This window comes from Channa argus, chromosome 8 (assembly GCF_033026475.1).
Source record: "Channa argus isolate prfri chromosome 8, Channa argus male v1.0, whole genome shotgun sequence".
Taxonomy (NCBI): Eukaryota; Metazoa; Chordata; class Actinopteri; order Anabantiformes; family Channidae; genus Channa; species Channa argus.
The window spans coordinates 6,026,048-6,053,484 of record NC_090204.1 but is presented as its reverse complement, the minus strand read 5'-3'; the positions used below and the strand labels follow the sequence as shown (position 1 = coordinate 6,053,484).

Sequence of the window (27,437 nt, the reverse complement as noted above, 5' to 3'; positions counted from 1 at the left end):
TTTATTGCAATCCAATACAGTGGCTCTCCCATGAATTATTTTACAAGGTTATAATTACTAAGTTTTTAGGTGGAAATGTAGTGATGGGTAGATGACGCCTCATGGAGTGTATAGCACAGTTCCCTAACTGTGCTGAGTGTGTATCGCTGGATTATTAAAAAAAACATTGCAGGCAAAGGGTAAAGTGTGTGGAGATTTAACTTGGTTCATCCCTTCTGACATATGGGTGAATGGTTCAGTTTACATAACCAGCGGATAACAAAGTGCTAACTGAATGATGAAAGAAGTCTGACTAATATTATGACATTCAGAATGTAGCAAAATCTTAGTGAAAGTGGGAGTGCTTATGAACTCGGAAAAGGCAGGGTTTACACATTTTTATTACGTTTTTTAGCGATTTTTGTCTCTTTTGGAGACCAGTTCTCCTTCTTTCGAACAAACTTTTTTACACAAAGTACGGATGAGGCGGGAGCCCATAAGTTTTAAAGCAACTTTGGAGCGATGCATTGATGAAGTGCTCCTGTTTATATAAGGCAGAACGCGAAATTTCACTGCAAATAAAATAAGTTAATTAATGTGAATAAAAATTAAATGAGTCCTTCAGATAGAAATGTAAACATAAATAATGCGGTTGAAAACGGAGCAAAAGTGGAAACGAAAACATTTACCTTATTTGCCGTTAAGATTAAAGAGTTCTTAGACTGGAGAAAATTATTTTTTTTTCGGTGGTTCAATAATATCGGTGAATGATGAAGAAACAAAAACCAATACAAACGGCACCAAACAAAGTCTCCCCTCCTCCTTTCACCATGAAAACCGTCAAGTAGCGCTTCACTTCCTTACGACGCAGCAGCTGTATCGGTCACGTGATTTTTCTCAAACCCGTACACACATGGACACGGTGTTTAGTCCGTTGTGGTTGATACAGGCACCGATGGGTTTTTATTGTTTGACCCGTCATTACTTGTTACAGTAAAATTCATGGCAGAGCCGTGGATGATCGTACTGTTATGCCTGATCAGTATGTTGCTGTGCATAAGTAACATTCAGCATAATGCCTGAACACTAGGTGTCACTATAACTGTTTGCTACTTAAATTAATTTTTCAAAATGTTTGGATAAAATTGTTGCTGCCACAATCTTCGTTGATCTTCATTCAAAGAGGTTATGATTTAGAGATTGCATTTTTTTCTAGTAAAGTTAATTTATTTTATACTTGAGGAGCCCTTTCATAAGAAATCTCTTGCAATTCACATTTAGCAAATGTTTATCTTTTAATTATCTATTAATTTGTCTTTAAGTTACTCAGTTATTCAATATGAACCTTAAGCCAGGCCTTAAGTGTACAGGTAAACTATAGAAATTGATCCTTGCAGACTTAATTAATAAAACATTAATTAATCAATATTACGATTAGAAGTTGCTGACCCTAACAAATCTACCCTACATTTCTTTTAAGATATTCCTATGGGTTTTTCTATTGCCTACTTCAATAGTTGGCAATTGTCAGTCAGAAAAAATATCAAAACCACCACATCAGATTTGTCAGCAAACAGTGTAGTAAATGATAATCATTAAAAAGTTGATCTTTGACAGCTTTATGTAATAGAGATTTAGTGTATATAATACCATAGTAATTATGTAGACATTTAATTTTAAAATGTATTTATTGATAAATTTGAATATTATTGTTGTTGAATACAGTGTAAAGCACATGCAATTACAATACACGGTGAGACTGGTTTTATGAAAGTTGTTGACTGGTGAAATGCTGTATTGAATTCTCACTCAGCTTCTAATGTTAGTGCTTCTTTCAGACAACAAAAATACTTTATATAGCTTAACATCAAACAAAAGTTTACATCTGAATTGAAGGCGGTACAAAAATAATTCCTCTAAAAACATATCTGTGGACCATGCCACAGTAAAAGCCCTCCCACTGAGGAGAAAACGCACATCTGGAGGGGGCGCTGTTCCTCAAACATCACATTTAGATTTGGTACTTAGGTTCCGCATGTGGATACTGATGATATTGGCTTTCCAACTACTGTTACCACACATATTATTCTCTAAAGCTCTGAGTCTTTGAAGCAGGAACAGGTGAACAGTCACGTTTCAACAGTCACTCGAGCTGGCCTCAGTTGGCCTGCGTGCGACCCAGCTTCAGGTCATAGGACACTAGGTGATAGTTGTCCCAGGCGAACAGCTTCCTCTGAGGAAGGTTATAGTCGACCATGCAGGTGTACAAGTACTGGTTTTTGAAAGGGACGGCTATGGCCTTGCCCTGGCTGGTTGCAGTGTCGTACATGTAGTTGATGGTGGCGTTGGCTGCAGAATAGCTGGACAAGGTGTACAACCTGCCACAAATAATGAAGGAGTTGGCCACAGAGGTCTTCCTGATGTTAGTTTCCCAGCTCTTCTTCACCGCCAGGCTGTGTGGGTCCAGCTGCGAGATCACAATGGCTCCTTTGGCTTTACTTGTGGAGTAGACTGCCCACAGGCCCTGCTCATCCACAGACAGATCGATGTCTGTGTAGCCTCCCCAGGAGTAGGGATACTGGCCATGGAAGCCGGCATGTGGGAGGTCACGACGGGCTGCTATGCTCTCAGAGGAAAGGTCATAGCGGATAAGGGTGCGGCTCCGACGTCTCTGGTAGTAGAGGGAACCACGGTACATAGTGGCACCAGTGCTCTCCATCAGCTCCGGCAACAGCAGGACCTGTCACAGGAAATGATGAGACAATAACTAAACATGAAATAGAAAAAGAAAACTTAACAAATATCCATGAAACACATACCTTGGATGGAAAGCCTTTAGAGAGTTGTTCCATGTCCTCGTACCCAAACAGTTGTCTGACCTCAGTTCCAATGGTGTCGATGCGCCAAACCATGTCGGGTCCATATGGGGAGACAGCCTCAGGGTCTTGCATCCAAACGCCATATTTACCGGCTATGTTGTCAGCTTTCCTGTGAGTGACAGGATTGGCAACGGAAATCAACTCCCCACAACCTGTGAGTAGGAAGGAGAGTAAAAATGAACATACTGTGTAAGATACTGAGAACATGCCAGTGTCAAGGGAATTTTTATTGGCAGTGCAACAGTATAGAAATCCAGTGGGAAGACTTGCTTGAATGCAAATTTGCCCACCATGGCCCATCCCAGTGAACTGAGACACGCATGCATTAGCACGAGTCCAAAATGTTTCAGCTTTAGCATTAAAAGAAAACTTGATAATGTGATGTATGAATCTAATGTACAAATAGCCACATACAAGTGGAAAAGGGAGAGTGAGTGGAGTTTAACAAGCTGCTAATGTACAGTTGGTATAATGGCTCTTTGTCCAGTGGGACACAGGCCGTAAAGTCTATTTGCTATCGGTCTGAAGACACTTTGAACATGCAGCTTATAACGGAAATGTACTAGAATAATATTAATTTAAGCCTCCCATTCAAACTTCCTCACATCAATCAAAATCAAATGTTTGATATGATCGTGACCGTAGCCAGTAATCAGATCAGCCTGTGGCTTGTGGCTGAGGCATGATGATTGTAATCTGAGAGCTGATCGTGGGTGTGATCGGGTCATCATTTCTCATCATGGAGGCAGACAGCAGGTCTAGAGATGCTGCCTGACATCTCTGTTTGCCTTAACGCCAGTGTCATGACCATCAGAGCAGCAGCTGTGACTCATCTTGCACAGGAACTCCTCTCTACTTGTCTTACTCGGAAAACGATAAGGCAGGCTGTATATTTACCACTTCCTAAAATACACATTTGCTCTCGGTCCAGGATGTGGGAATGGATTTAGGGCTAGATATGAATATGTTTTATAAATACACCTATTGCCATGAAGCTTCGATGTGGCATGGCTTGATCAGAGATTATACGACTATACGTGGTGACCACATGTGTCCTTTAATAGACAATAAAAACCGCAGAGAGAAAGTTGCAACAGTTGTGCTTTTTTCAAACCCTTCAGAGGAAGCTTCAACGGTTTGCATTAAACGCCGCTTTATCTTAACATTTACAAGCCTAAAATAATTCTCAGGTTGGCCCTCATTCCTACTGACTGGCATGACTGTGGTATTCAGTGTCATGGGGAGTCAGTGTCATGTTTGCCAGGTTAGATGGGCAAAGAGAGAGAAGGGTGGAGGGAGAAGGGGACTGGACCAGTTTTAAACGTCCATCCCAATGTGTCCGCAAGTTGTAGCGACTTCAAAATTGCAAGTCATCACCACCACCTGTTGCTGAGTAATGTCGCGGGTTGAGTTTGTTGCAGTGTTGTGCATCCCGTTGCTGGAGTGATCAGACGTGAGCAGGCTTCTAACAAAACAGGGATTAGCTGATGTACAAACATTGCTCCACAGCACCACTAGTGGTTAAAACGTCAGCTTTGTACCTCCAATGCGTGTGCACAAACAATTTCTTAGTATTTTTTAAATTAAAAATAGTTGGCAGGCAAGAAAACACAGTCACTGACACACACATCAGTATTACATGTTCTGGCAAGTTCTAGAGCAACACATAGAAACTGACCTGAACCCCCACCACATCCTGTCTTTAAATTTCCAGAGAGGTTTAAAAGTGAAAATGTAGCATAGTTCTGTATAAAATGATCAGTCATCGACTTGAAAATCTCTGAATCACTGAAATGTGAAAAGTACACTTATTTATGTACTTACAGTAAGTATAGTTTTTAGGTGCTTGTATACTTATACTGTATCACTGTACTCGACTACATTTCAGAGGTAAATATTGTACTTTCTATTACCCTGCATTTATCTGACAAAGGTTTACATACAGGAGATACAGTATGTACTCAAACAGCAAAAAAATATTTTAATATTTGAAACTGTTTTCATAACTGATTGACCAAATCAAGTCAGATGATTTACTTTGTGTTCTTAATAACTTCAAACGTGTATAATGTTTTAGGTTTTTGTGAAAGTGGAGCTTTCAGTCTACAATGATGTTAGTTATGTTGGTTGCAGCCTTATATAAAATACATAAACTGTGCTGTTCACAACATGATGCATCAGTAAGGATGTAATGAGATATCACATAGATTTAGAACAATCATAGGAAACAGAGTATTTTAACAATGTGGTATTAGTACTTTAGCACCGAAATAAATATTTATTAAAATTAGAGAGAGACCTATGTTTTCGTCAGAGCCAACAGGAGCAGGAATCTCCGTCACTGCAGCCTTTAGCTCCTGGTAGCCTGGACGTCCGTACTGCCACTCTGAGTCTGAGACGGAAGGAAGAGATGATGGGGGTCAAATAAGAAACAGCAAGGTGCAGGTCATTCTGCAGAAAACTACTCACCTCTCAAATTCCTGCTGTCTCCTTGTCTGTTAGGCCTGTTCACCAGGGGAGACATGGGACTGGATCCTACACACACACACACACACACACACACACACACACACACACACACACACACACACACACACACACACACACACACACACACACTCACAGAATTTAGTGATAACTCCTTAAGCGTTTGCTGCATTAAAAAGACAGTTTGTACCCAAAGTGGCTACAGCACTATGTGACTATGCACCTTTGACAGCAGAGAATGCGACAGCAGGAAACAAGCACCCCTGAATGGATTCCCAGCTGCTCTGGAGTCAGACAGTCGGTGGACTCTCAGGGCAACAACACACACATGCAACATATTGGACACCCCATCCCACTCCAGAACTGTCATTTTAACCCGTTCTCGTTACTGTGGCATCATATTTAAGAACAGGCTGGTCATCTGCACATCGTCAGAAATTCTCCTGGATCAAAGTCAGATATCAGCTTTCTCTTCTCTCCTCTTCTCTTCTCATGTCCATAAAGTGTGTACTTCCTCAGAAGCTTAAACATATAATGTTTACAACAGTCTTCAGGACAGTTGATGTGTGTTTGTGTGATTGTTGGTGTGTGAACACGTGCCAGCTCTGCCCTTGCATGTGCACTGTTCAGGGATTTCAGGCACATTATCAACCCAAATGATGCAGAGAACATTAAATGCCTGCATGTGCAGGGTGATTTCGATTCTTGCCTCTAATGCAGACGGGTAAGTGTTTCGTAAATGGAAAGATGTTTTTCTTTTTTTTAAGCTGAGGGAAGGGATTTAGTTTAATCTTTAATGCTCTTTAAAAAAGGGAGTTTAATAGTTCACTCTCAGCTATGAGGCCATTCCCTGAGAACACAGCTATTTATCATCATAAAGGTGAACAAACACATTCTCCTTGAGTATGAAATATGTGGGAAATCCTGCTGCTTTGTTTGGGATGAGGAGACTCACACAGCAGATGGGTCTTCATTTCGCAGAGGAGGGTCAGTCTGAAGAGATAGAGGATTACTCAACCCCTGCTCCCAGATTTCAGTGAGTTCATCAGAACACATTTATTTCAACATGAATTGACGTGTAGCTTACTACTTACTGCACGATAAACAGAGAGAATGCAACTTTGTAAGAGTTCAGTAAACATTGTTCAGGCTTCAGGAAAATATCAGACACCATATGAAATACTTGGTGAAAGTGACTTGTAGTAATGGCCAAAGAAAACTACAAGTGACAACCTGATAATGAAATTCATATAGACACATTGATGTTTTTCATCTTCAAAATAACAAATAATAATGTGAATGTGATGTTAAAATAACGTCCTTCGTGTGTATTTAAATATCATGAGCCCACAGCTCTCCCTTTAAAAATACTGCTGCCATTTTTAGTGTACACGCTTGCTGGCTTGTGTTGTCACCTCCACAGCAAATTTTATGTTATGATCTATTTTTAAAGTCATAAAATAACACAATAGATTAGCAGCTTGTAATTTAAGTGTTACTGAATGTCATAATTATAGCCTGAGTTGTAAATGCTAAAAATCTTTCTCTTAAAGTTGAAACAGCATGTTTTAAATTTTATCCCCTCTCTCTCCTCCTTCTCTGTGTTTCTCTCTATGATTTGTTCAGCATCTGCCTCTTACCCTGAGGGGGCCGTTCTGTGTATTTCAGTGCACAGGTAAAAACATGAGGAGCTCAGCAGATAACCTGTAGTATGCAGGAGAATGAGTTTATAAGCTCTTGTGCTGGAGAGGGACTAAGGATGTTCAGCAAGCATTTACAAGCAATAACAGACGGACAGTTTTGCTGAGGAAAGAAAGGGAGATGGTGACCAACAGGGGATGGTGGGTTGCCAGCAGCAATAAATCCTTCCTTGCTTCACAGACGTGCATCACATTTCAGCCACCCCCTCCTTTCTCCAACCGGGCTATTCGCGCCCTGCTCACTATGCAGAGGGAAACACCAGTTATAAAGAAAGCAGGATCTGCTCATAAATACTATGCAGACCCTCTGTGGCCTGCCACCATCACCCCTAAATGTAGGCAGGAAGCAAGAGCAGTGAAACCCGACACAAGTTTCTGCACAGACTAATAGGGCAACCAAAACATTAACCACACAATCCCATCTCTCTGTAAGGGGATTTGCCCACTTATGCCAAAAATATTGTATGACTTATATGCAGGATATACGTGAAAGGTTTTTTGCACAAAACACAACAGTTGCACAGTTATGTAAAAGCAGGAAAGCTATGCAACAATATTCAAAGTAAAAACATTTTTTTATTCATGAAAGCCATGACGCTTTGCACATTTTTCTAATAGCTCCTAAAGTGTGTGGTGGTTCCAGAGTCTCTCTTACCCCCAGCAGGTCTCACGACACCACTGTTCTGCAGAGGGGGACTGGGTGGCACCATTGGGGTCTGTGGAGGACAGGGTTTGTTCCTCAGCCTCTCCGTCTCCCTCCTCATCTCATCCATCCTACGCTGAAGTGCTCCCAACTCCCTCTCCAGACGCTCTTTCTCCTCCTGGAGTAGGTTCCTCTCTCCCACAGCCCGATTCAGCGCATCCTGAAGGTCAGCCTGAGCTCTGGCTACGCCCACCCGGGGTCTCTCAGTGTCCTTTCCAGTCACCTGGTAAACCAGGACCTCCAGCAGGTTGAGTCTGGCTTTGAGGTCCTCCATCTCGGGGCCTCCGGTCTGCGGACAGCTAGACTCAACAGGGCTGGGTATGGTGAAGGTGTACTGGCATCTTCCACTTCGGTCGTTTCCCCTCCACAGAGCAGCCTGGTCCTGTGCGTCACCTCGCAGCAGAAGACCACACACATACAACGAGAGCAGAAGGAACATGCTGGAAACAGTTCTTCCAAACAGACAGACCAGAAATTACTTCAAAATCTCTCTCTGAAGAAATTATTTTATCTGTATTTTATAATTCCCAGTTCCTGCCAAAGCCTTATTTTAGTCTGATTGTTTTCTTAGGTATCCCTTCTGCTTCCTACTGTTGTCAGTGCTCTGTCTCTCCTCCCTCTCTTGTTCTTCACTCCTCTGTCTCTCCTCAGTGGACACTGAGCTTTCCCCAACAGCTCATGGATATTTATACAATCTGGAGTAGAAGGAAGGAGGGAAATAGGAAGAGAGGAGAGGTAAAGGGGGGGGGGAGACAGGGGGGGTTGGGGGGGGGGGGAGACAGGGGGGGTTGGGGGGGGGGGTCAGAGGCCTTGCAGGAGGGACAGATGGATGAAGAAATAGGAAAGTAATGGGATGCTGGTTGTTCTGGGGACAAAACATCATACTTCCACACGTTTGAGAGTCTGAGCAGTATTTTAGACGTGAGTGTGTTTAACCTGTTCTCAACACTCAGCAACAACGTCTCAGTATGTTCATGTCTTATTTGTAAAAACATCCTATGATCTGCCCTTCAGATGCCGTCCCATGTGTTCATGGCAGGGGACGCCTGGCCTCGATGGATACCATTACCCCCTCAAAGAGCTGGTGTCTGCTTTCATGGGGGTAGAAGGCCACAGAGTGACACGAGCAGCCAATAATGGTTGTCATTATGAAAGGTCGGGGTTACATGTCAATCGATGATCGAATACCTGACGCTAACTCCGACACCGATTTGTCTTTTCAGCTAAGCTTTAAGTTTGTTGTGTTTGTGTTTTCATGCTGCTGGCTCCACTCACTTGCTGTAAAAAAATGCAAAACTTTAAAATAAAAACTTTTATTTTAAAGTTTTACATTTTTTTAATTTACAGCTCACTTTCAGACACTGGCTCTGAGGATTTGCTGCAGTCTGTCTCTTGTCCATCCTCTAGTGTCCCTTTGCTTTAAGACAATATCTGACACATGTTGAACTGCTGCCTGCGAACCTCACTTTTGCAGTCCTGAAAAACATGTCAGATTTGTTTTCAAAGAAGGTGGAATGAGAGGTTTGAAAGTGAGACATTGAGAGTTACATACAACCATGCAGGTGTGCAGACACCCCGGCTCTCCAACTCTCACCTTACACTAAGATCCTGTCCATCCATCTCTGCTGACCAGGCCACCCCTAATCCTAACACATTACCTGACACGCATTATTGTCTCTGAAGAGGCCAGAGGGCAAAAGAAAGACAGCCAGTATCTGAGCAGTATCTTCATTTTGACTGAAGATGCAAACCTACGATTGGACTTAGGGTGTAAAAAGCACTAAAGATGGCATGCACGGATAAAAGGATCCAAGAGAGCAGTGAATGAGGTAGAGCTGAGTAAAAACACCTGAAAACATACGTGCAGATAAAGAGGAAATATGACTAACAGCTACACTACAAAGAAAAAGATGGTGGCGGTCATAGAATACTTTATGAGTAAAATATCAAAAACAGATGGATTTTAATTCATCGTCTACTTCCCCCAGCTGCTGAAACATCCATCTCTAACTGATTCATCTCTAATGGAAACACTGAGCATGTGTGTGTGACTAATGCTGCTGGCGTATTGTCCACTGTTGTGCTTTATTCACTTGTATGTGACTCAAAATACCCCTGCTATGCCCGGAATCTGAAGTCATCTACTATGAGCCCTTAACGGACAACCAAAACATCTTGTGCTGCCAGCATGGGTGTGTCTGCAAAGGCAGAATGGATAAAAATATCCCCAATGCTCAAAAATAGTTATGGTTTTCTCCTTTGCATATAGATCTACAAAGTTATGACTGGATACAAATGTCTCGCGCATGTTTGCAATTAAAGCAGATAAGTATAGTGTCTGCCAACAACATCTGTGTGTGAGAACTGAGCAGAGCTGTAATGTTTTACACCCATTTGTCCAACCAGAACTTTACTACCTTTGAGTTTACTGCAATTGAGCAGGACACATAGACCAGGATTTTCCAGCACAACTGTATTAAAAGTTAAAAAGGAGTATATGACATGAAATGCCTTTGTTTTGTTTGTTCTTTATCTTCAAAGCTTAAATAAAGCCATCAAACCTGCCAGTGTGCACTAGCTACGGCTGTGAGCTGGGAGGAAATCTATACTCTATGAGAAGGGTTAGGGCACTTTTTGTCTATTGACCTGAGAGGATGAGAATAACGACTCCTTCAGAACAATAACACTTCAAAGGCTCCACTCCCTCCTACTTCAGAGGCATCTTGGGATTCAACGCTGCCAGTAAAGTCACCGGCCAATGTAATAGTCGGGTAATGAGAGGAGAGTGTGAGGAAATCCAATGTGGAAGCATGGCATTACAATTAGTTTTCTTCATCTTTCTTTCTGTCAGCCCCTCACCTTCACCCCCAAATTCTCTGTCCCGACAAGTTTTCCTGCTTATTTCATTCTTTCTTTTTTTTTGATTTGGCCAACCAGATTACACCAGATCGAACCAGACAAGTGCGCTTTAAAATCACTTTATTACAGAGCAAAAAGGATCAGTATTCCAGTCTTCCAATGCAATGCCGGCATATATTACATCATTACACAATCTATATTTACAACTAAAATAAATATTAAAAATAATAAAATGACATTGTTTCATTGTATTATACAGTTAATTAATCATAATGACACCTATGTTTGTTTCACAGCTCAGCTTTTATCTTGCATTACCAAAATGACCCAGCCTTATATCTAACAGTACAGAGGGATGAACTGTCCCTTTGGTGGTGATGAGAATGCCAGCTTTCATGTAAAGCGTCACATTTAGTGACCAGCATTAATTAGAACTTGAAAATAAAAAGCTGTATTAAAACAAAACAGAACCATCTGCAGAGATGGTTTAATGTCACAGGCAGGAAAGTAGGACATCCAGGACTAAACCAGCCCAGAACTCATCACAACCAATGAGGAAGGTGAGGGGTTTAGAGAGAAGTGGTGAGGAGACATTCATAATCTGAACGTTATAGTTTGACATGGTCCAGTGTACAGTGTAACAAGCTATGAAGATGCAGGCAGAGATTTATGAAGTAGAATCATGATAGAAAGCAGGATGTTTTCTGAACTGATGCCATCCCTATATACTGAACCTCAGATGTTCCCTTGCCTCGTGTGAGTTAGAGAAATTTGCTCGGGTTTACAAAATGTTCCCATCCTGTATGCTCCATTTTGAGAGCATCTGAGGTTCATTCTGGATCATGGATGCTGCAGCATCTTTAAATGAGTTTCCCTGTTATTGAGGCAAGGCCAGGGCCCTATACATGATATGTATCATGGAATGATTCTTCACTTTGACTAGAGGGCTGAGAGTCAGCATTTTCTCCCAAACTGGATGTAATTATCTCCCCAGTTCTTTTTTGCCTGTGTTGCCTTTCTGTAGCTCAGTTTCAAGCCAGGGATCAAATCGAGCTTTGGTACTGATCTCACAGCAGATTTTTCGCAGAAAAACCAACAATAAGAACCGTACTAAGGTCAAGTTGAGGTCAGATCCTCAAGGATACACAGGCTGACACTGAGAAGGGTGTGGAAGGCTGGCTGGCTGGCGCCCCCTAGCTGGAGTGGAGGACTGTGTACACAGGACAGAAAGAGAGGATATAACTTGTGTCCTCCTCAGACACTAGCGATATCGCAGAATCACTGGAACTGAAAGAGAGAACGGAAACAGAATATTAAATGAGAAGTTTTACAAATTATATATATCTGAACAGTGCTGTAATGTTTAGTTCGGTACTCACTGATGATAATGAGCAGAAGTGCAACCACAACCAAGGCAATGATCATCTTCATCTGTGGAAGAAATAATATGCATTAGAAGCATTCTTATTATTTCTTATGAATATTAAAACATTAATATTAAACATCTCTGAGTGTGAATAGAACGCAGAACATAGCCCACCTTCATGTCTCTCCACCACATCCGCCTGTGCAGCTGTTTGGCTCGGCTACTGAAGGCAGATGCGTTGTCTGATAGGCTCTCTGAAGCATCACATGATTGCAGAGCAGAAGGGGAAGCATGAAGAGAAAAAGAAATCTGTTAACTGCACAGAAATAATAATCTGGTGAGTGTTCTCACTATGATGTTGGATAACTGCCTGGCTCTGTGTTGTGCATGTGCAGTTATGATGTGTTAAGCGTTATGCAAGATCAATTTCATTAACTTTTTTAAATTTAAACTAAACTTTAAATTGGCATGACATGTTTAACAATGAGTGGACGTATGAATACACAACAGAGCAGAAACACATTTCCTCCAGCTTCCTCCCTCCTTGTCCCTGTTGTGTTATCTCTCTCTCCAAACTGATTCTTGGATACTGTTGTTAACCTAATGCTTATGCATATTAACAGGTTTCAGCTCCCAACTGTGCAGAGCTGTACTTGTCCAAGCCCCCGTTCGCCAGGACAGAGACAAGCAGATTGAATGTGTGTAAAATTGTGTAATGGCGGAAGCTAAACATGTTCTCCACATGTGCGTAAAATGCACGGCATGAAGATTGAGGTGTAGCCGTGAGTAAATACAGATGTGAGACTTACAAATTTTAAAATGCACACATTGTAATACACTTCAACTGGATCTAGAGCAATCATTTACTCCTTTAAAGAGTGTGTTTACATCACCTACTACTAGATGCTGAAAGTCCTACTGCACCAAAGCTGTTTAAATGTTTCACTAACCATGGAAGAATCTGTGGTTTTATTTTTTATTTTACTAATATATGTTGTATAGAACATATTTTGGGGTCAACATTTTTGGAGTTGTTAGTTGTGGCCATGTTAAATGCACATGATGTTTTATGTATGAGTAAGAGACAAAAAACTTTATATCCACACTGACTCAGCTAGAACTAACTGGTCCCTTTTTGGGGCAAAGGCTCTGAATGTATTAAGCTGATGGCTGATTGTTTGTTCTTGGATTTAGAAATTCACATGTCGCTGTACCATTTATGACCTGAATATTTTAATGATTACTAGCTGTGAAGACTTGGAAGTAGACATGATCTATGATAACAGCGGTAATGATAATTAGATAATGATAATAAGCAGAGATTAAAAAGCCCTATCAGTCGGGCACGATTAGGAGGCTTAGTGGTGTCATGGTGTGACACAAGTTGGTAGGAGAACACAAAAATGGCAACTTGTAGATAAGACTCTTCATCCTTCCTCCCGTGGGTCCTTCATCCTTCCTTCCGAATCAGCGAAACACACATGCTTTGCACACGAGGAAAAACACAAACCCTCGCTGTCCCTGTGTGACCCACCTGACTTGTCCTGCAGGTCGTCCAGACGTTCGCCCCTCTCTATCACCTTGGAGATGTTCTCCTGCATCACATCAATTACCTCATCCACCTGCGACTGCACCCTGTGGACACAAGTTGATGTGAGACTCAGAATCATAACTAGAGCACATGAATCATATACAATGAAAAGGCAGAATTTGTCAAGGATTCCTGCTGTTTTTCGTTGGTAACCCAGCACAGCAAAAAGCACCTGTTTTTTCCACTAATATCCACTTCTCTATATTGAGCCGTGTCCAGTTGGCAGGCAATAAAAGCCTGTCAGATGGGTTTAGCCTCACTGTGATCTGTCTGCAGCTGCTCAAATCCTTGCTTTGTTCATGCTGCTCATACCTGAACATGGCATGACTGAACCAAATTAGCCTTCAGTCGCTCTTATTTTGAAGTAATTTTCAGCAATGCCCGTTTCAGAGACACAGGGTCAGCAGAAATGACTATGGCAATGAAACAAAAAAGGCGCAGAGGCTCAAAAGGGAGATTAAAGACAAAAGGTTTAGATTTGGCTATGCAATGGCCAAGTTTACCAGCACCATTACACTGATTGTCTCAGCCACGGGGATAAAGGAACTGATTAGTCTTAAAGTTGTGTTTGATTGCATGTTGGAGGCAGCAAGATTAAACATGCAAAGCCACAGCAGCGATTGTGGAAGAAGCATGAGCTGCCACAAACATAAATAAACACGCTGGGAGGAGCTGACCTCAGACAGACAGCGGTAGGGTAAACTGAGCGCTGTTAACATTGCACACCTGGAATCTGTAATGATGCATCCAGTTTCGTGTGCTCACAACAATGACAATGTGGGGTATAGAAGGAGTGAGGAGAAACAACTCCTGTTCCCAAACGGTCTCAGGAATGAGCTCTTCTGTTGTCTGGCTGTCTCTGATAGGGGCTTAATGTGGAAACAGACTTCAGAGACATCCTGAGAAAATTACACAACAACCTGCACACGACAGGTTCTCTTATATAATCCAATAACAACTGCAGCTTCTGGTAAACACACCGGGTCCCAGTTACATAACACTAACACCAAAGCTAAGAGTGCTGGTAGTACAGCTTGGACTTCTGGCTGTTAGCCATAATGAGGCATGTGTTAGTACTTACTGCTTGAGTTTGTCATTCTGAGGTCCAAACCTGGGTCCCGAGGGCCCTCTCCTGAAAAACAGACTTTAATGAATCCAAGTTGAAGCAGTTGAACTTTTGTTTTTGACTTTGTTTACTGTTCTCACAATCCATGTTAGTATTACTGGTCCAACCATTTAAGCAATCAATGCTGTCTTTATTTTTTTCATGTGCTGTTGTGTTACAAACTTACAGAAAAAAGTCTTCCTCCTCATCAGAGTCCTCTTCCAGCAGGTTCCTCTGTAAGTGAGGAAAGGGTCAGAGGTGTGATAAGGATAAGTTCTCATGCTGGACTGACAATTGTCTCCTAATCATTAAAAATCCCATGAGAAGAGCTGGAAACAGTGTTTGAGGGTGGTTAGAAATACTGACTACACACAGGAAGCTTTTCTGATGTTATGGAAAGAATACTGTGCTCAGTGCCAGCATCAGGACTCTGAGCAGCCAAACTTATTTTTAAACCAGTAGACATTTCCACTGATTTGTTTGGCAACAGAGAATGTAAAGTTACATCATGCAGAGTAAACTGTTACATGACAAGGTGCTGTCTTGCGAGGCATGTGCTCAGCCTGCTATTATGGTTACAATGGGTCACCTGAATACATGTTGCTGTGTTTGACTGAAAACTCGTTGAATAGTTCAAATTTATTGGAGATGACGCAAACGTCGGGCAACTCTCCTACTGACCTACAATGGCAGCCTGACTGACCGCGGTGACAGAAAGTCAAATCACAGCCTCCAACTCACCAGCAGACAGGTAGGGGAATCCTTACATTATGGTGCACAGAAACAAAAATTCTACATGGTGGGATGTCAACTTCAGTCTCTATTCTGGTTGCCTGGTCACAACAACTTCCTGACAGCCAATGTACGCTACTGCTTATGGACAAAGAGCAAGTTTAAAAAAGTCAAAAATGTGAGGACACTGGCAGCGGACTAGTTATGAAACTGGTTACAGCAATATCATAATCACAACATGTTTAATTTCCAACCTTTCAGTCATGGTACTAAACCAGTTGGTAAGCAGCACATTTGTTTTCTTGTAAATACACAGTAATTTACAAAAGAACAGAGGGGATGATGCCCGCACCAGCATAAACAACTTAATAAGTTCAGGCAGTTCTTTCCACTGTCTTGAATTGGAGGCATGAAGGAACCTGTTAGCTATTATAAGAGGGCAGACGGTAAGGAACTAACTGAGATGTTTGGTAGGTGGAAAGGAGACTTTTGTTATGCAAGACTGCCCGTAAGCTTAGCTTTGATCTCAGTTAAACACAAAAGCAAATAAGATCACTCAGAGGACTAACAAAAATACAGAGTTACAGACAGGGCAGGAGAGCTGGAGGTGGGTGGAGGGGGGAGTATTACTTTGATGAGGTCCAGACATTTGGTCACAGGAGTTTCTTATTCCATTTATATTTGAAGGATCACATTTATTGTGCACTCTCCTTGACCGATCATCGGTTTAATAAAGTACCTACATACAAAGTCCACATTTTATATCCACATGTTATTGTCTACAATGGATTTCTAAACAAAATGTGAAAGTAATTTCAATGTGCCTAACCACTATGATCCCTGTGTGAAAGAAGTCAACACAAAAAAAAAACACTGAGAGCTTTCTACTTCATCTATTATCTGTAGTGGTTTTTAATTTGCACATTACATTCTCTTACACTGTATGTCATTTCAGACATCACCGCCCAAAACCACCCCTCCCTGATTCTACGTATCTTACCCTCTCACTGCGAATGGATCCTGTAACCTCATCATCATTGAGATGTCGTTTAAACTTGGGGGGCATGTTGTCTTCAGGCTGCTCCTCCCGATCTGGTTCCCTCTGGATGACAGGAAGAGAAGACGATGGCTCAGTAAAGCTCTGTGACATTGTAGGACAGCTTAAACACTTACAGACAAGACACTTGCACCGAGCCACGGTGGTCCTGCCACTCTGCACACATGTAACGCATGGCTGCATCAAAACATACTTTAATAGTAGTAGGTGGAAAGTAAGTAATCTGGACTGCGGGCAGATACTGAGTTGGAGCAGAACAAGGAAAGCAAAAGACAAAGTGGTACAGAGTCAGCCTCAAAATTTTATGCTTACATTTACACTGACTGTAAAATTAACTCGCTCTGTAATGATTAGATAAATAAAACAAGTCACGATCGAACAGAGACGGACTCTAGCGCCAACACTTTCATGTTAAACAGACAGCGTCTTATTTGTATATTATTCGAACCCGTATTATCACATGAAACATAGTAAACACATGATACTGTCTTTATGCCGGCTGTCTATAAAATAAAATGTGAGGAAAAACACCAATCATATGAAGATATCCTATTAAGATATCTTTTTAATAATTTTCGTGAAAAGTCAGTAGCTATGAAAGGAAATTTTGTTCTGATAGCAGATGTGGAAAGCGTGCACAAGAGCAACTCAAAACACAAGAGCAACTCAACAGATTGCCTCTATAACACTAAACAACATGTGAACCTCAAGCCCTACTCTAAGCACAGCACACAAACCACCTGTTTTATTCCAACAATACAACTTGTACCATTGAATCCAGCTCCGTCTGACACTGGGTTTCTCAACAGCGTCCTTTTTTTGGCACTGCAGTCAAAAGAGGAGAGGAAGTTTCCCCTAAACCAAAGTGAAGAGAAGCAGTGGACAGCACTGTATCTGAAGCAGCAACAGCAGGAAAGAGACAGAAAGAGAAAAAGGAGAAGCCAAGTCTAACATCTTAGGGTTGCAGAAGGAACAGTCTATCGTAAATCAGGAATTTTCAAAGTTACAATCCATAAATAAATATATGCACTATATTCATATCAAAGCTGTGATTACAGATGAAACTGTTATTTTAGAAGGGGGAAAAAAACATTTGCATAATGGAATTGGAATATTGGACCACAACCATTTTGTAAATTGCAAATGAAAGTAAGTAGAAGGTTTCTTAAGGTCAACATAAGGTCTCTTTATGGGGAAAGCATTCACATTAAAGCGAACATCTGGCGCACAGCTGTAACTATCACAGCCTTTGATAACTAGCTAGTTAAGCTGTGTGTTAGCCTAAAATGAAGCAAGTAAGACACGGGGGAATATCGGTGTCTAAGACACATAGTGTTAACCACTATTACAGAAAAAGTGAATCAGGACCAATGTAAACGCGAATAGAGCAACCTAAAAGCTAATCTGGCTCCTTCAGACAGGCCTCCTACTTCACCGACAAACTTAGCTACACCGCTAAGCTAAGCTAAGCTAAAATTGCTTACGTTAATAGCGAGCGTTACCTGCTAATTCAGACAAGATCTGACTCTCGATGCTAGCGATTACAAACACAACTAGACCTAAGTGTGAAAACTGGGTGTTCAAGGTTTAACGTGGCTTTACGAAGATGTGTGATTCATTTCAGTCGCTGTCCGGACGATGAGACGAGACTATCATTGTGGATGCTAGCGGTGCTTCTCAGTCTGAATCAGCTGACCAGGAAATGAACACAAACAGCTGGAGGACGGAGACACTGGTGCAGATGTTTCACAGCGTAGGGAAACATTTACTTTATTGGCATTTTCATTCTTTATGGAAATATATTTCATAATTTACTTGGTAGCTATAGTTACTGTTAATTAAGATTTTACATATTTAATCGTTTGTTTTTATTGTATTTCGCAATTAAAATAAATTGAAAAGCAAATTTAACAAGTATTTTAAATTTTAAAATGTGTACATTAAAATCAGATTATTTACAATCAATCACTGTAATATCTACTGACCAAGGAGGACACATTTTTGATATATTAAGCACATTTAACTGGTAGGCTAATACGTCTGTTGTTTTACTGTTGTATATTTTAAATTGTATGACTTTTAATCTGGCATGTTCATACTTTACGTAAATAAAATAGCAATTATTACTATGATTCATACTGATTAATACTCTCAAACCACTGCCCGTATCATGGTGTATGCTTTCCTCGCCTATAGGTGGCAGCACTTCCTCGACGTTCGTCTAGCGTGGCCGAAATTGAACTAAAGAAGAAAAGGAAACCTCACGTCAAGAATAGAAACGGGAAGTTGGCAAGCCAGTTGCTCATCCCCCAGATTTTACTTTTCACGCATTTATTATTTCGTTTTCTTACGCACACGGGGTTTCTGTGAAGACAGAGCTGCTGGCGAAGAGATGCAGAGTGCAGCAGGAATCGCTGACCAGGCTCGTCCTCTGTTCGGAGGAGCGCTGTCCGCTGTCGTCCCCCACAGCGCCACAGACATCAGTGATCTGAGGGAGATCCCAGACAATCAGGAGGTGTTTGCCCATGCCCACACCGACCAGAGCCTCATAGTGGAGCTGGTGGAGTACCAGGGTAGGGTGGCAGACCAGGACGCTGCCAGATACCACTTTGAGGACATTGCAGGTAGCAACAAAGCTTTAGAACCTGGTGCTTTTGAAGTTACCAGCCTGACGGCGCTACCCAAATCTGAAGTTTGCCTGTCGGAGTGCAGCTCAGCCTGGATGCTGATAGGCACACAGCGCGTGTCCAAGTTCAATGAAGAGGCGAGGAACACAGTGACCCTTCACCTGGGTCTGCTCCGCCTGCCTCAGTTCTCCACAGATGTCCTGATCACCTTCAATGACCCGCAGAGCATCAGCCCTGACAGTAGCAGTGCTGCTGCCTTGGGGACACTCAAGGAGCCGTGGACGGTGCAGGACTTCCAGCGCATGTTGCAGACTCTGACTCTGCACAACCCAGGGCTGTTTGGGTAGAGTAATGGTCACTAAATACATGCGTCTTTGTATTAGTGCCTCTCTTTTACATAGACTCATTTACAATTGTTTTGCTGTTAGACTGAAAGAAGTGGGCCTGCAGTGTGCTTTGGATCCCAAGCCAAAAGATTTGGACGTTGTTACTTTTAAGCAGCGGTCCTACTCCAGCCTCGATGAATAGGATATTATCTACTCTGCTTTAGATGTTTTGAACCGTGTTCTGGCAATTACAATAAACCGAAAAGCAAAATTCAAATAATTCCGTCATAATAAATGTTTTGGAGGAAAACACATTGGGGGGGGGTCACGTTATTAAGATGCACAGGTTATAGATCAGTCCTAGGTTCAGTGCGTTTTTGAAAGCAACAAAGAGTGGGGTTCCAACAGATCACAGTAATTGTATGTTGCAACGGATTTCTGTGTTCTAGAAACGTATGCATCTGAGAAAAATGTAAGATTTGAGAATAATAATAGCCATGAAAATCTTCCACTTTCCATCACATTCTTATTGGCACAGCCTTCCCAAACTCTCTCAAGCGATTCCTCCTTTCTCACCTATAACTCATTTTTTACTCCAAAGTATTAACTCCACCCTTAAAGGTGTCTTTATGCTTACACATCTAGACACAAACCGCTAACAGGACAGTAGAACCCTGCTACTAAATCTAAGCCTATGCTTACATTAAATATTTGCTTTCTAACACTCAGCTTCTGCTACACAGTCCAAATCCCCATGTTTTGTGACAGTATGCTGGTGATCAAAACATGAAACTAAAGGCAAATTTCAAAGATGTGTGAAGGATAAAAGTGACATCATACATATAACTTCCCCCTGGAGTGGTTAAAATGAAGGTAATGGTCATGGAGCCTTTAACGTTCTTAGATAGAACAAAGTTTTCACAGTTGAGTCCTCTCAATAGTGACAATTGAAAAGACGAGTACCAGCAGGGTCAGCGGCTTCAGTCATTCACTGAAGTGGCCTCCTGGTGGAATAAGTCATTAGAATTAACCTAAAAAACTCTTGAAAAGACTTCATTCAAGGGTGGCTTTGGTGACATACAAAATTGACCCTCGTTAACTTTGAAGTTAAAACCAGAACTTTAACATTTGTAAGTCTTACGAAAAGTAATGGAAGCTACTTTTTCTCAGTTACACATTTGAAGAAAGAAACATATGAAGGTTCAACACACTGTGCTGTTAAATAAAACTCATCACAGCAGGAAATGCAGGTATTTCTTCCATAACAAATGAGAGGATAAACAATCTGTCTCCCCAAAGCCACATCAAACCCTCTTAATCGTCTTGTGAAATCATGACAGATTAGGATCTCATAAAGTTGAGCGTTCTTTCATCGTAATGATCCCAGTGTAGCACATTCCTTAATTAACCATGACATCCACTGCGTCCCCAGCAGCCAAGATGCCTTCTGAGTACCTAGGACAAACATGTTCTGTTTCTAATAAAGTCTGAAAACATCCTGTCTTTTAGACCTGATTAGGGTTTGGGCAAAAGGCATTTGACTTTCAGGGCACAAGAGGAGGAGACAGGAGACAATTTTCCTAACACCGTGAACTAAAAGCTTTTCCAGGTCCTGAAGACAAACAATTACAGAACTCCGGGGGTACTAATAGTGCAGTGGTCCCAACCTTTTAGCTTGCTATGCTTTATAGGCACGTGTATATGCAGAGTCATAAAGAGTTTCACAAAAGAATTATTCAGTAGTAAAAAAATCAATAAACTGGAGGCCCAGGTTTGCACTGAGTGGCACAACCGGTATGACTTCAAGCAGTTTTCTTAAATAAAATGTAAAAAAAAAACACATTTCAAGTAAAAGTGCTATTCAATGTTAAATCAAATAAGTCAAATATTTGGTATAACACACAATGAGGTGTGAGTAGAAACATCATGTACGTAGGTGTTTTCTACAGGTCTCAGTCAAAGAATGTGTGTATCTGTGCATGTGTGATATTTTCAGTAAATATGAGAGGCACCACTCCAGTGTATGCAAAGTTCCAGCTCAGAGACATAGTAATTTATTACCCAAACTCCCCTGTTAGGACTGTTCCCCTCCCTACTTTAGAGAACCTCCCCTCCCATACCCCCCCTCTTTTTGATCGTAATCCTCCGCTTGTATCGGCAACTTCAGGAGCCATTCTCCAGCCAGAACAGAGTCTGCTGCTCTCATCAGGACCCTGGAGCTCCCCCTTTTTTATATAAAATTAATGTTGTTCTCCAGGACTATGTTTGTCCTTGGAAGTCCGGGTATGGAACAATAAAACAGAGATTTCAACTTTCATATGACGTAGATATATTAACATGCTCAATAGAAACAGAAAAATGTGCAATTAACATTAAAGAGCAAGTCAGAAATTGTTTACAAATGTACTGTTGATTTAATAAAGTTTAGGTAAATACAAGTACACAATTTTCATTGGTAAACGTGCCATACTCCTTCACCTCAGTAATAAAACGTCTTAAGAAGGAGCATCATAATACAGAACTTAAACTTGGACTCAGAGTTCAGGGTCACCACAAATAATTAATCAAATTGTTTCTTCTTCTTGCTCTTCGGTGAGGTATTGTTAGTTTGACAGAAGTGCTCAGACATGGCAGCCAGTGCTCGGTAGCGGTGAGAGATGGAATTTTTCACTTCCTTTGGCAGTTCTGCATAGCTGCAGAATGTGAAGAATATTAAGTATTTAGATGCACTGGACAGGTTTAAAAGAACCAACAAGATAATGTGTTTTGATGAAACTATTTCTGAACTGCAGATCAATTCATTTGCACAGACGGTTTTAAATTGTCCTCCTTGTGGTATGAAGAGGGAACTTCAAGCATCATCTTTACTTACGTTTTGTCATATCCATCAGGCTGGAAACATGGATCCCATCCAAAGTCTCGAGGTCCACGTGGTTCCACAATCTGGCCCTAAAAATACAGGGGAAAAGAGTGAATAAAGGATAAAACGAACCGGGAGACAATGAGAGAGACAAACTCCGACCTCTGTTTTCCCTCTGAAGAGCTGCACCGGTTCATCTTTCCCAGCAGAAAAAGCAAAAGTGCAGAGAGCCCATGCTGATTTATCTTCAAACCCAGCTAGGAGTTTATAGAGACCTACCAGAACAGATTTGAGATGCTGCATAGGTTACTTTACTTTTTCTATCTAGTTTTAGTAGTAGTAGTTTAGTCTAGTATTACCAAATTTACCTTCTGGCTTGAGCTTGTCCAGGAACCACTTTCTATTAAAAAAAAAAAAGAAAGAAGAAAGAAAGTTTAACTGTAATAGTTAATGTTCCATGCCCACCATAAAAAAATCATAAATAGATTTTTTTTTTAAAGTTATACAAACATGTAAGGGCCAGGGAGGCCACCTAAAGCCTTAAAACACAAGCAGGTATCTTCCACTATGACTGGCCCATCAATCTGAAGGTAATAAAAAAATATATAATTAGTTTCAGTGAAACAATAATGAGTTTCAGTCATTTAACACGCATGTAAATGCAGAATATTTTGAATGGTGGTACAGCTACTGTACCTGGCGTGCAGCTTCCTTACACTTTTGTATGGAAATCTCATCTGGCTCCCCCTGGTACTCAGGCACTAGATACAAATGTGGTCATTTTGCCCTTCAATTTACACTTGCTATGACTTTATGGGTAACTGAATATGCAATGAAGCAGAACGGGCAGTTGTATTAATTACAATTACACCGTCAACACAAAAAAATGAATACAAGTGTAGGGGTCCGAACACTTTGCGGGACCTCCTTTATGTCTTTGATACTTACAGTCAATCTTTTTAGACGTTAGTTTGTATGGAAACTTGTCTCCCAGGATCTGAATGACCTGATGGACGTTAAAACAAAGGAAAAAAGGATCAAGCAGGAGCTTTAAGCTGATAACGGCTTATAACGTTAACTTATGAGGGTATTTAGGTAGCAGCAACGTCTAGAAAAGCATAAAAGCATAAACAATAAATGTAGAAGACGTAACCTCCCTTAAAATATATATATAAAAAAGTACAAACGCAGACATAAACTATATCATAGTCAATGATTCCACTTACCTCTTCAAGCTTTTTTGAGTTTCCAGTGACGAAGACCAAGGACCTTCCTGCAGGTACAGCCATGATTACCGACAGATCCCGGAGAACTCAAACCGGACCAACCACTTCCGGCTCAGCAGCGGCCAATAAAATTAGTCCTGTAAGCACCAGCGAATCAGAGAGCAAAGTGTAGCTCCGCCTACAGAAAATCTACTAATCAGAAAGCGGTGCTGCTAGTAATACTGTCCGGGATGAAACATTAGTGCGAAGTGCCATGTGGAGTAGTGGCTGTAAACAGATCCTGTCCCGGTGAAACGTTTTGGATTCTTAAAGTAGCTATAGCTGACTATGAGTCTACTACCTCGCACTGCCGAGGAGTTCAGCTCTGCAGAGTACTGGGAGAGATTTTTTAAGAAGCGCGGAGAGAAGGCTTTTGAGTGGTATGGAGACTACAATAAACTCTGCGGGGTTCTGCATAAATACATCAAAGTGCAAGATAAGGTAACGTTAAAGCTGTTGAGCAAGACATGTAGGATAGCCATATAAAAGTCGAAGTATTAAGGATAAATTAACGACAATTGTTAAAAGATTTGCCTATTATGCATGATTGCGTTTTTTGGGTCACTTTATTAAGTGACAGGCAAACGTAAGGAAATACGTTTATTTTCTTGCCCAGTTAGGGTCGATTAGGTCACTTCTCTGATCCGTGCCAATGAGGAGTGACTGATGAAGCAGTAATACATACTTTTAAAAAATCAAACGCTCCAAAAAAGTGCAGGAATTCAGAATGAATGTACTTTTACTCATCAACTGCAAAAGTACGCATTATGCAAAATAACCAAATGAACAAATACTTCAAATTGTACTTAATTACATAAAAATGTAATTGAATGTGTTTGGTTACATTTTACCATTATCAATGAAAATGAATATTGATTATTTCTGCCTTTCAGGTGTTGGTGGTTGGTTGTGGTAACTCTGAGCTAAGTGAACAGATGTACGATGTTGGCTACAAGCATCTGACTAACATTGACATCAGTGAAACAGTGGTGACCCATATGAACCAGCGAAATGCAGAGCGCCGGCCAGGCCTGACCTTCCACCAGGTAGATGCTACACAAACTCCATATGAGGATGCTAGTTACCAGGCTGCTCTGGACAAAGGCACCCTGGATGCCATGGCATCTGAGGAGAAAGGACGTCTAGCCAGGAACATGCTCACTGAGGTAGTAAATCAGTTAGTCGCAATCAGTTTAGATATTTATCAATATACGTCTTTACATTCTCTTCTCACAGCATATCATTTGTATCTGCAGGTTGGTCGTGTGCTTAGTGTTGGTGGGCGGTACGTCTGTGTGACATTGGCTCAGGAGAGCGTGATCAAGATGGCTGTGGAGCAGTTTGTACAGCTGGGGTGGGCGGTGAGGCTCCACTGTCTGCAAGAGGAATGTGGGAAAGAGGACACCTTTGCTCTGCCTGTCTTTGTTTTGGTCTGTACCAAGTTTCGTCAGCCGATGCCCGTGCCTATTCTAGAAATGTGTCTTGGGGAGGATGGAGCCCCCACACGTCTCACACAGGTCTCAGAGTTGTTGTCGGCTGTGAGGGAGCATCAAGCCTACTCTGTATTGAGAAAGAAGCTCCGCACAGGCACAGATGCCACCTCGAACCTATCACTCACACTCTGCCACACCAAGACTGGTCTTCCCAGATACACTGTCACAGTCCAAGATTGTCCCCCAGGTGCCAAGCTGCCACGATCAAACCAGTTTGCTATATTTATTGGTAAGAATTTCTGTTGTCTCATTCTGTTTTTGTCTTTCTATGCAAGTCACACTTGATGATTTTTCTCACGTGCCCTCTGATTACCCTGTCAGTGCCTCAAGGCAGTGAGACAGCTTGGCTTTACAGCTCCAGTGAGGGCAGAAGGCAGCTGGCCGCCAGTGCTAACTTTAGGCGCCTGCTAATTGTGACAATGCACAGGAATCAGGAGTACGTTGACATGCAGGCTGTCCAGTCTGAACTCTCACCACTTGTAATGGACCTGGCTCCACCTGGTATGCCAGCCAACCAGCAGGTAAACACACATACATGCAGTATTAATTTCTCTTTTATACAGCTAAATGATTTATGTCACTAATATAGGTGCAGCAGTGCATTCATTTGACCTCTCCCTATTCAGGTGCCATTCCTGTCAGTTGGAGGTGACCTGGGTTGGAGAGAGGAGGTCAGCAGGGGTGTGAGTGAGCTCAGTGGAGAATACTGTGTGGAAAATGTAAAAGGAGAAGACGGTGAACTGTATCGCAGACTTGTATTCCTGTCTAATGCTGCGGTTGTTCAATCAGAGAGCCGCCTTGTCTTATCAAATACCAGTAAGTAAAAGGACAATATGATCAATAATATTAGTATAGAATATATAGAATATTATTAATAAATGTGTAAAATCTGTTTTCCTGCAGCATCAAGTCAGAAGAAGAAGAACAAGAAGAAACCCAAGTCAACAGCTCCTCCAGCATCTTCAACCCCTGTGTCAGTGGATAGTGGCTTCCTCTGCTGCGCTCACCATGAAGTTATGGTGGCTGGCCTCGCCATACTTGGTGTGGGAACGGAACAGATGAAAGGTGTGTGTCAGCTTTGTACAGTCTTGTGGTAGACAGGATGGCACAAGGAAGAACGTACTAAGCACCCAAAGCTTCCCATTCCCTTGCATTAGATATACAGTACTTGACTGGTCATTATACTGTGTTATTTATTTTGTTATTTGTTTTTTTTCTCCATCCCATCACCTTCCTTCTTAGATGCTCCAGTGTCGGTGCTCCTGGTTGGACTTGGTGGAGGAGGCCTTCCACAGTTTCTGCGGGACTTTGTTCCTAATATTACTGTTGAGGTTGTAGAGCTTGACCCTGTTGTGCTGGAAGTGGCAAAGAAATGGTTTGGGTTAAGACCAGATGATCATTTGACCATCACCCTTGGGGACGGCCTTGAACGCATCTGTGCTCTCAAGAAAGAAGGTCAGTGAAAGAGGAGTGGGACAGAGAGCAGTAATATATCATTAGGGATATTTACAATACCAATACTGAGTTCCTTTTTTTTTTTTTGGTTTGTAGGTGGACGTTTGTTTGATGTCATCATGTTCGATGTAGACAATAAAGATAGCAGTGTGGGTATGAGCTGTCCTCCTGCAGGCTTTGTTGAAATCTCAATCCTGCAGAAAGTCTGCAGTCTGCTAACTCCTAGAGGTGCTGTATGCTTTACAATCTTTGTCTTTATCTTCAAGTATCTAGAATATAAATATTAATATATAATTCTAAATTAAAAATGTTTAAAAATGCCTGTCGATAAATGACGCTCCATTTTATTTGTTTGTTATCTCTCCCTGCCACTCAACCAGGTATATTCATGCTGAACCTTGTGTGTCGTGACTCAGCCTTGAGGAAAACGGTTCTGGAGCACGTGAGTGGAGTGTTTCCCACCATCCTCTCTCGAAAGATTGAAGGGGAGGTCAACGAGGTCCTTCTGTGCTTTCGCGGAGAAAATGGAAAATCAAATGCCGTTCATATCCTTCCATCCTTGAACGAAGCAGCCAAGAGTCTGCAGAGTGCACTGAGCTCTAAAAGGACTGGGACCAACTGCAGCCCACACATAGATATTGCTGAGTTGTTAAAAGACTTAAAAGTAGAGTAAGTTTTATTAGCCTTTAATCATGCACCAACAGTCAAATGTGACTTTTTGCGATAATATGTTGATTAACTTTACCATATAGTGCAATGTAATGAAAACATGGTGTATATCATATACAATAACAGGTAAAGAATGTTTATCTTTGTGGTGCTTATAAAAAAACTGAAAGACCTGTGCTGTGGAGTATTTGATTATTTTGGAATTACATGTAGCCTCTTTAGTTTCCCTTTCCCTTGCATGTAATCTCCTGTTTACTACAGTGTTCCCTCCCTTCTTCCTAGCT

The 27,437-nt window shown here is 41.5% G+C and overlaps 5 protein-coding genes across 8 annotated transcripts; 2 read left to right on the top strand and 3 right to left on the bottom strand.

Annotated features, from left to right (window-relative positions):
- Window positions 1–1,648: 1,648 nt before the first annotated feature.
- Window positions 1,649–8,411, bottom strand: myoc (myocilin). The gene is made up of 5 exons (XM_067512453.1): window positions 7,701–8,411; window positions 5,328–5,393; window positions 5,158–5,250; window positions 2,799–3,010; window positions 1,649–2,719 (listed from the first exon to the last, which is right to left on the bottom strand). Exons 1-5 carry the CDS (start codon window positions 8,185–8,187, stop codon window positions 2,138–2,140), a joined length of 1,440 nt encoding a protein of 479 aa, XP_067368554.1. The 5' UTR covers window positions 8,188–8,411; the 3' UTR covers window positions 1,649–2,137.
- A 2,299-nt stretch (window positions 8,412–10,710) lies between these two features.
- vamp4 (vesicle-associated membrane protein 4) lies at window positions 10,711–18,135 on the bottom strand. 4 transcript variants are annotated; one of them, XM_067512447.1, is made up of 9 exons: window positions 17,961–18,135; window positions 17,228–17,283; window positions 16,402–16,503; window positions 14,857–14,903; window positions 14,646–14,696; window positions 13,508–13,608; window positions 12,148–12,227; window positions 11,987–12,038; window positions 10,711–11,894 (listed from the first exon to the last, which is right to left on the bottom strand). In XM_067512447.1, exons 2-9 carry the CDS (start codon window positions 17,228–17,230, stop codon window positions 11,869–11,871), a joined length of 462 nt encoding a protein of 153 aa, XP_067368548.1. In that variant the 5' UTR covers window positions 17,231–17,283; window positions 17,961–18,135; the 3' UTR covers window positions 10,711–11,868. The 4 variants fall into 4 exon arrangements, with proteins under 4 accessions (XP_067368548.1, XP_067368546.1, XP_067368547.1 ...); XM_067512445.1 differs by having other exon boundaries at window positions 17,228–17,352; window positions 17,961–18,134; XM_067512446.1 differs by having other exon boundaries at window positions 17,228–17,313; window positions 17,961–18,134.
- rangrf (RAN guanine nucleotide release factor) lies at window positions 18,096–21,251 on the top strand. The gene is made up of 2 exons (XM_067512444.1): window positions 18,096–18,211; window positions 18,655–21,251. Exon 2 carries the CDS (start codon window positions 18,851–18,853, stop codon window positions 19,430–19,432), a length of 582 nt encoding a protein of 193 aa, XP_067368545.1. The 5' UTR covers window positions 18,096–18,211; window positions 18,655–18,850; the 3' UTR covers window positions 19,433–21,251.
- A 549-nt stretch (window positions 21,252–21,800) lies between these two features.
- Window positions 21,801–23,634, bottom strand: itpa (inosine triphosphatase (nucleoside triphosphate pyrophosphatase)). The gene is made up of 8 exons (XM_067512443.1): window positions 23,498–23,634; window positions 23,220–23,277; window positions 22,968–23,032; window positions 22,782–22,855; window positions 22,640–22,671; window positions 22,434–22,546; window positions 22,284–22,360; window positions 21,801–22,104 (listed from the first exon to the last, which is right to left on the bottom strand). The coding sequence occupies exons 1-8, from the start codon at window positions 23,558–23,560 to the stop codon at window positions 21,972–21,974; spliced, it is 615 nt and encodes a 204-aa protein (XP_067368544.1). The 5' UTR covers window positions 23,561–23,634; the 3' UTR covers window positions 21,801–21,971.
- Window positions 23,635–23,654: 20 nt separating this feature from the next.
- On the top strand, window positions 23,655–27,326 carry mettl13 (methyltransferase 13, eEF1A lysine and N-terminal methyltransferase). The gene is made up of 9 exons (XM_067512442.1): window positions 23,655–23,977; window positions 24,430–24,702; window positions 24,793–25,258; window positions 25,351–25,550; window positions 25,656–25,845; window positions 25,933–26,094; window positions 26,272–26,484; window positions 26,581–26,712; window positions 26,865–27,326. The coding sequence occupies exons 1-9, from the start codon at window positions 23,825–23,827 to the stop codon at window positions 27,155–27,157; spliced, it is 2,082 nt and encodes a 693-aa protein (XP_067368543.1). The 5' UTR covers window positions 23,655–23,824; the 3' UTR covers window positions 27,158–27,326.
- Window positions 27,327–27,437: the final 111 nt, after the last annotated feature.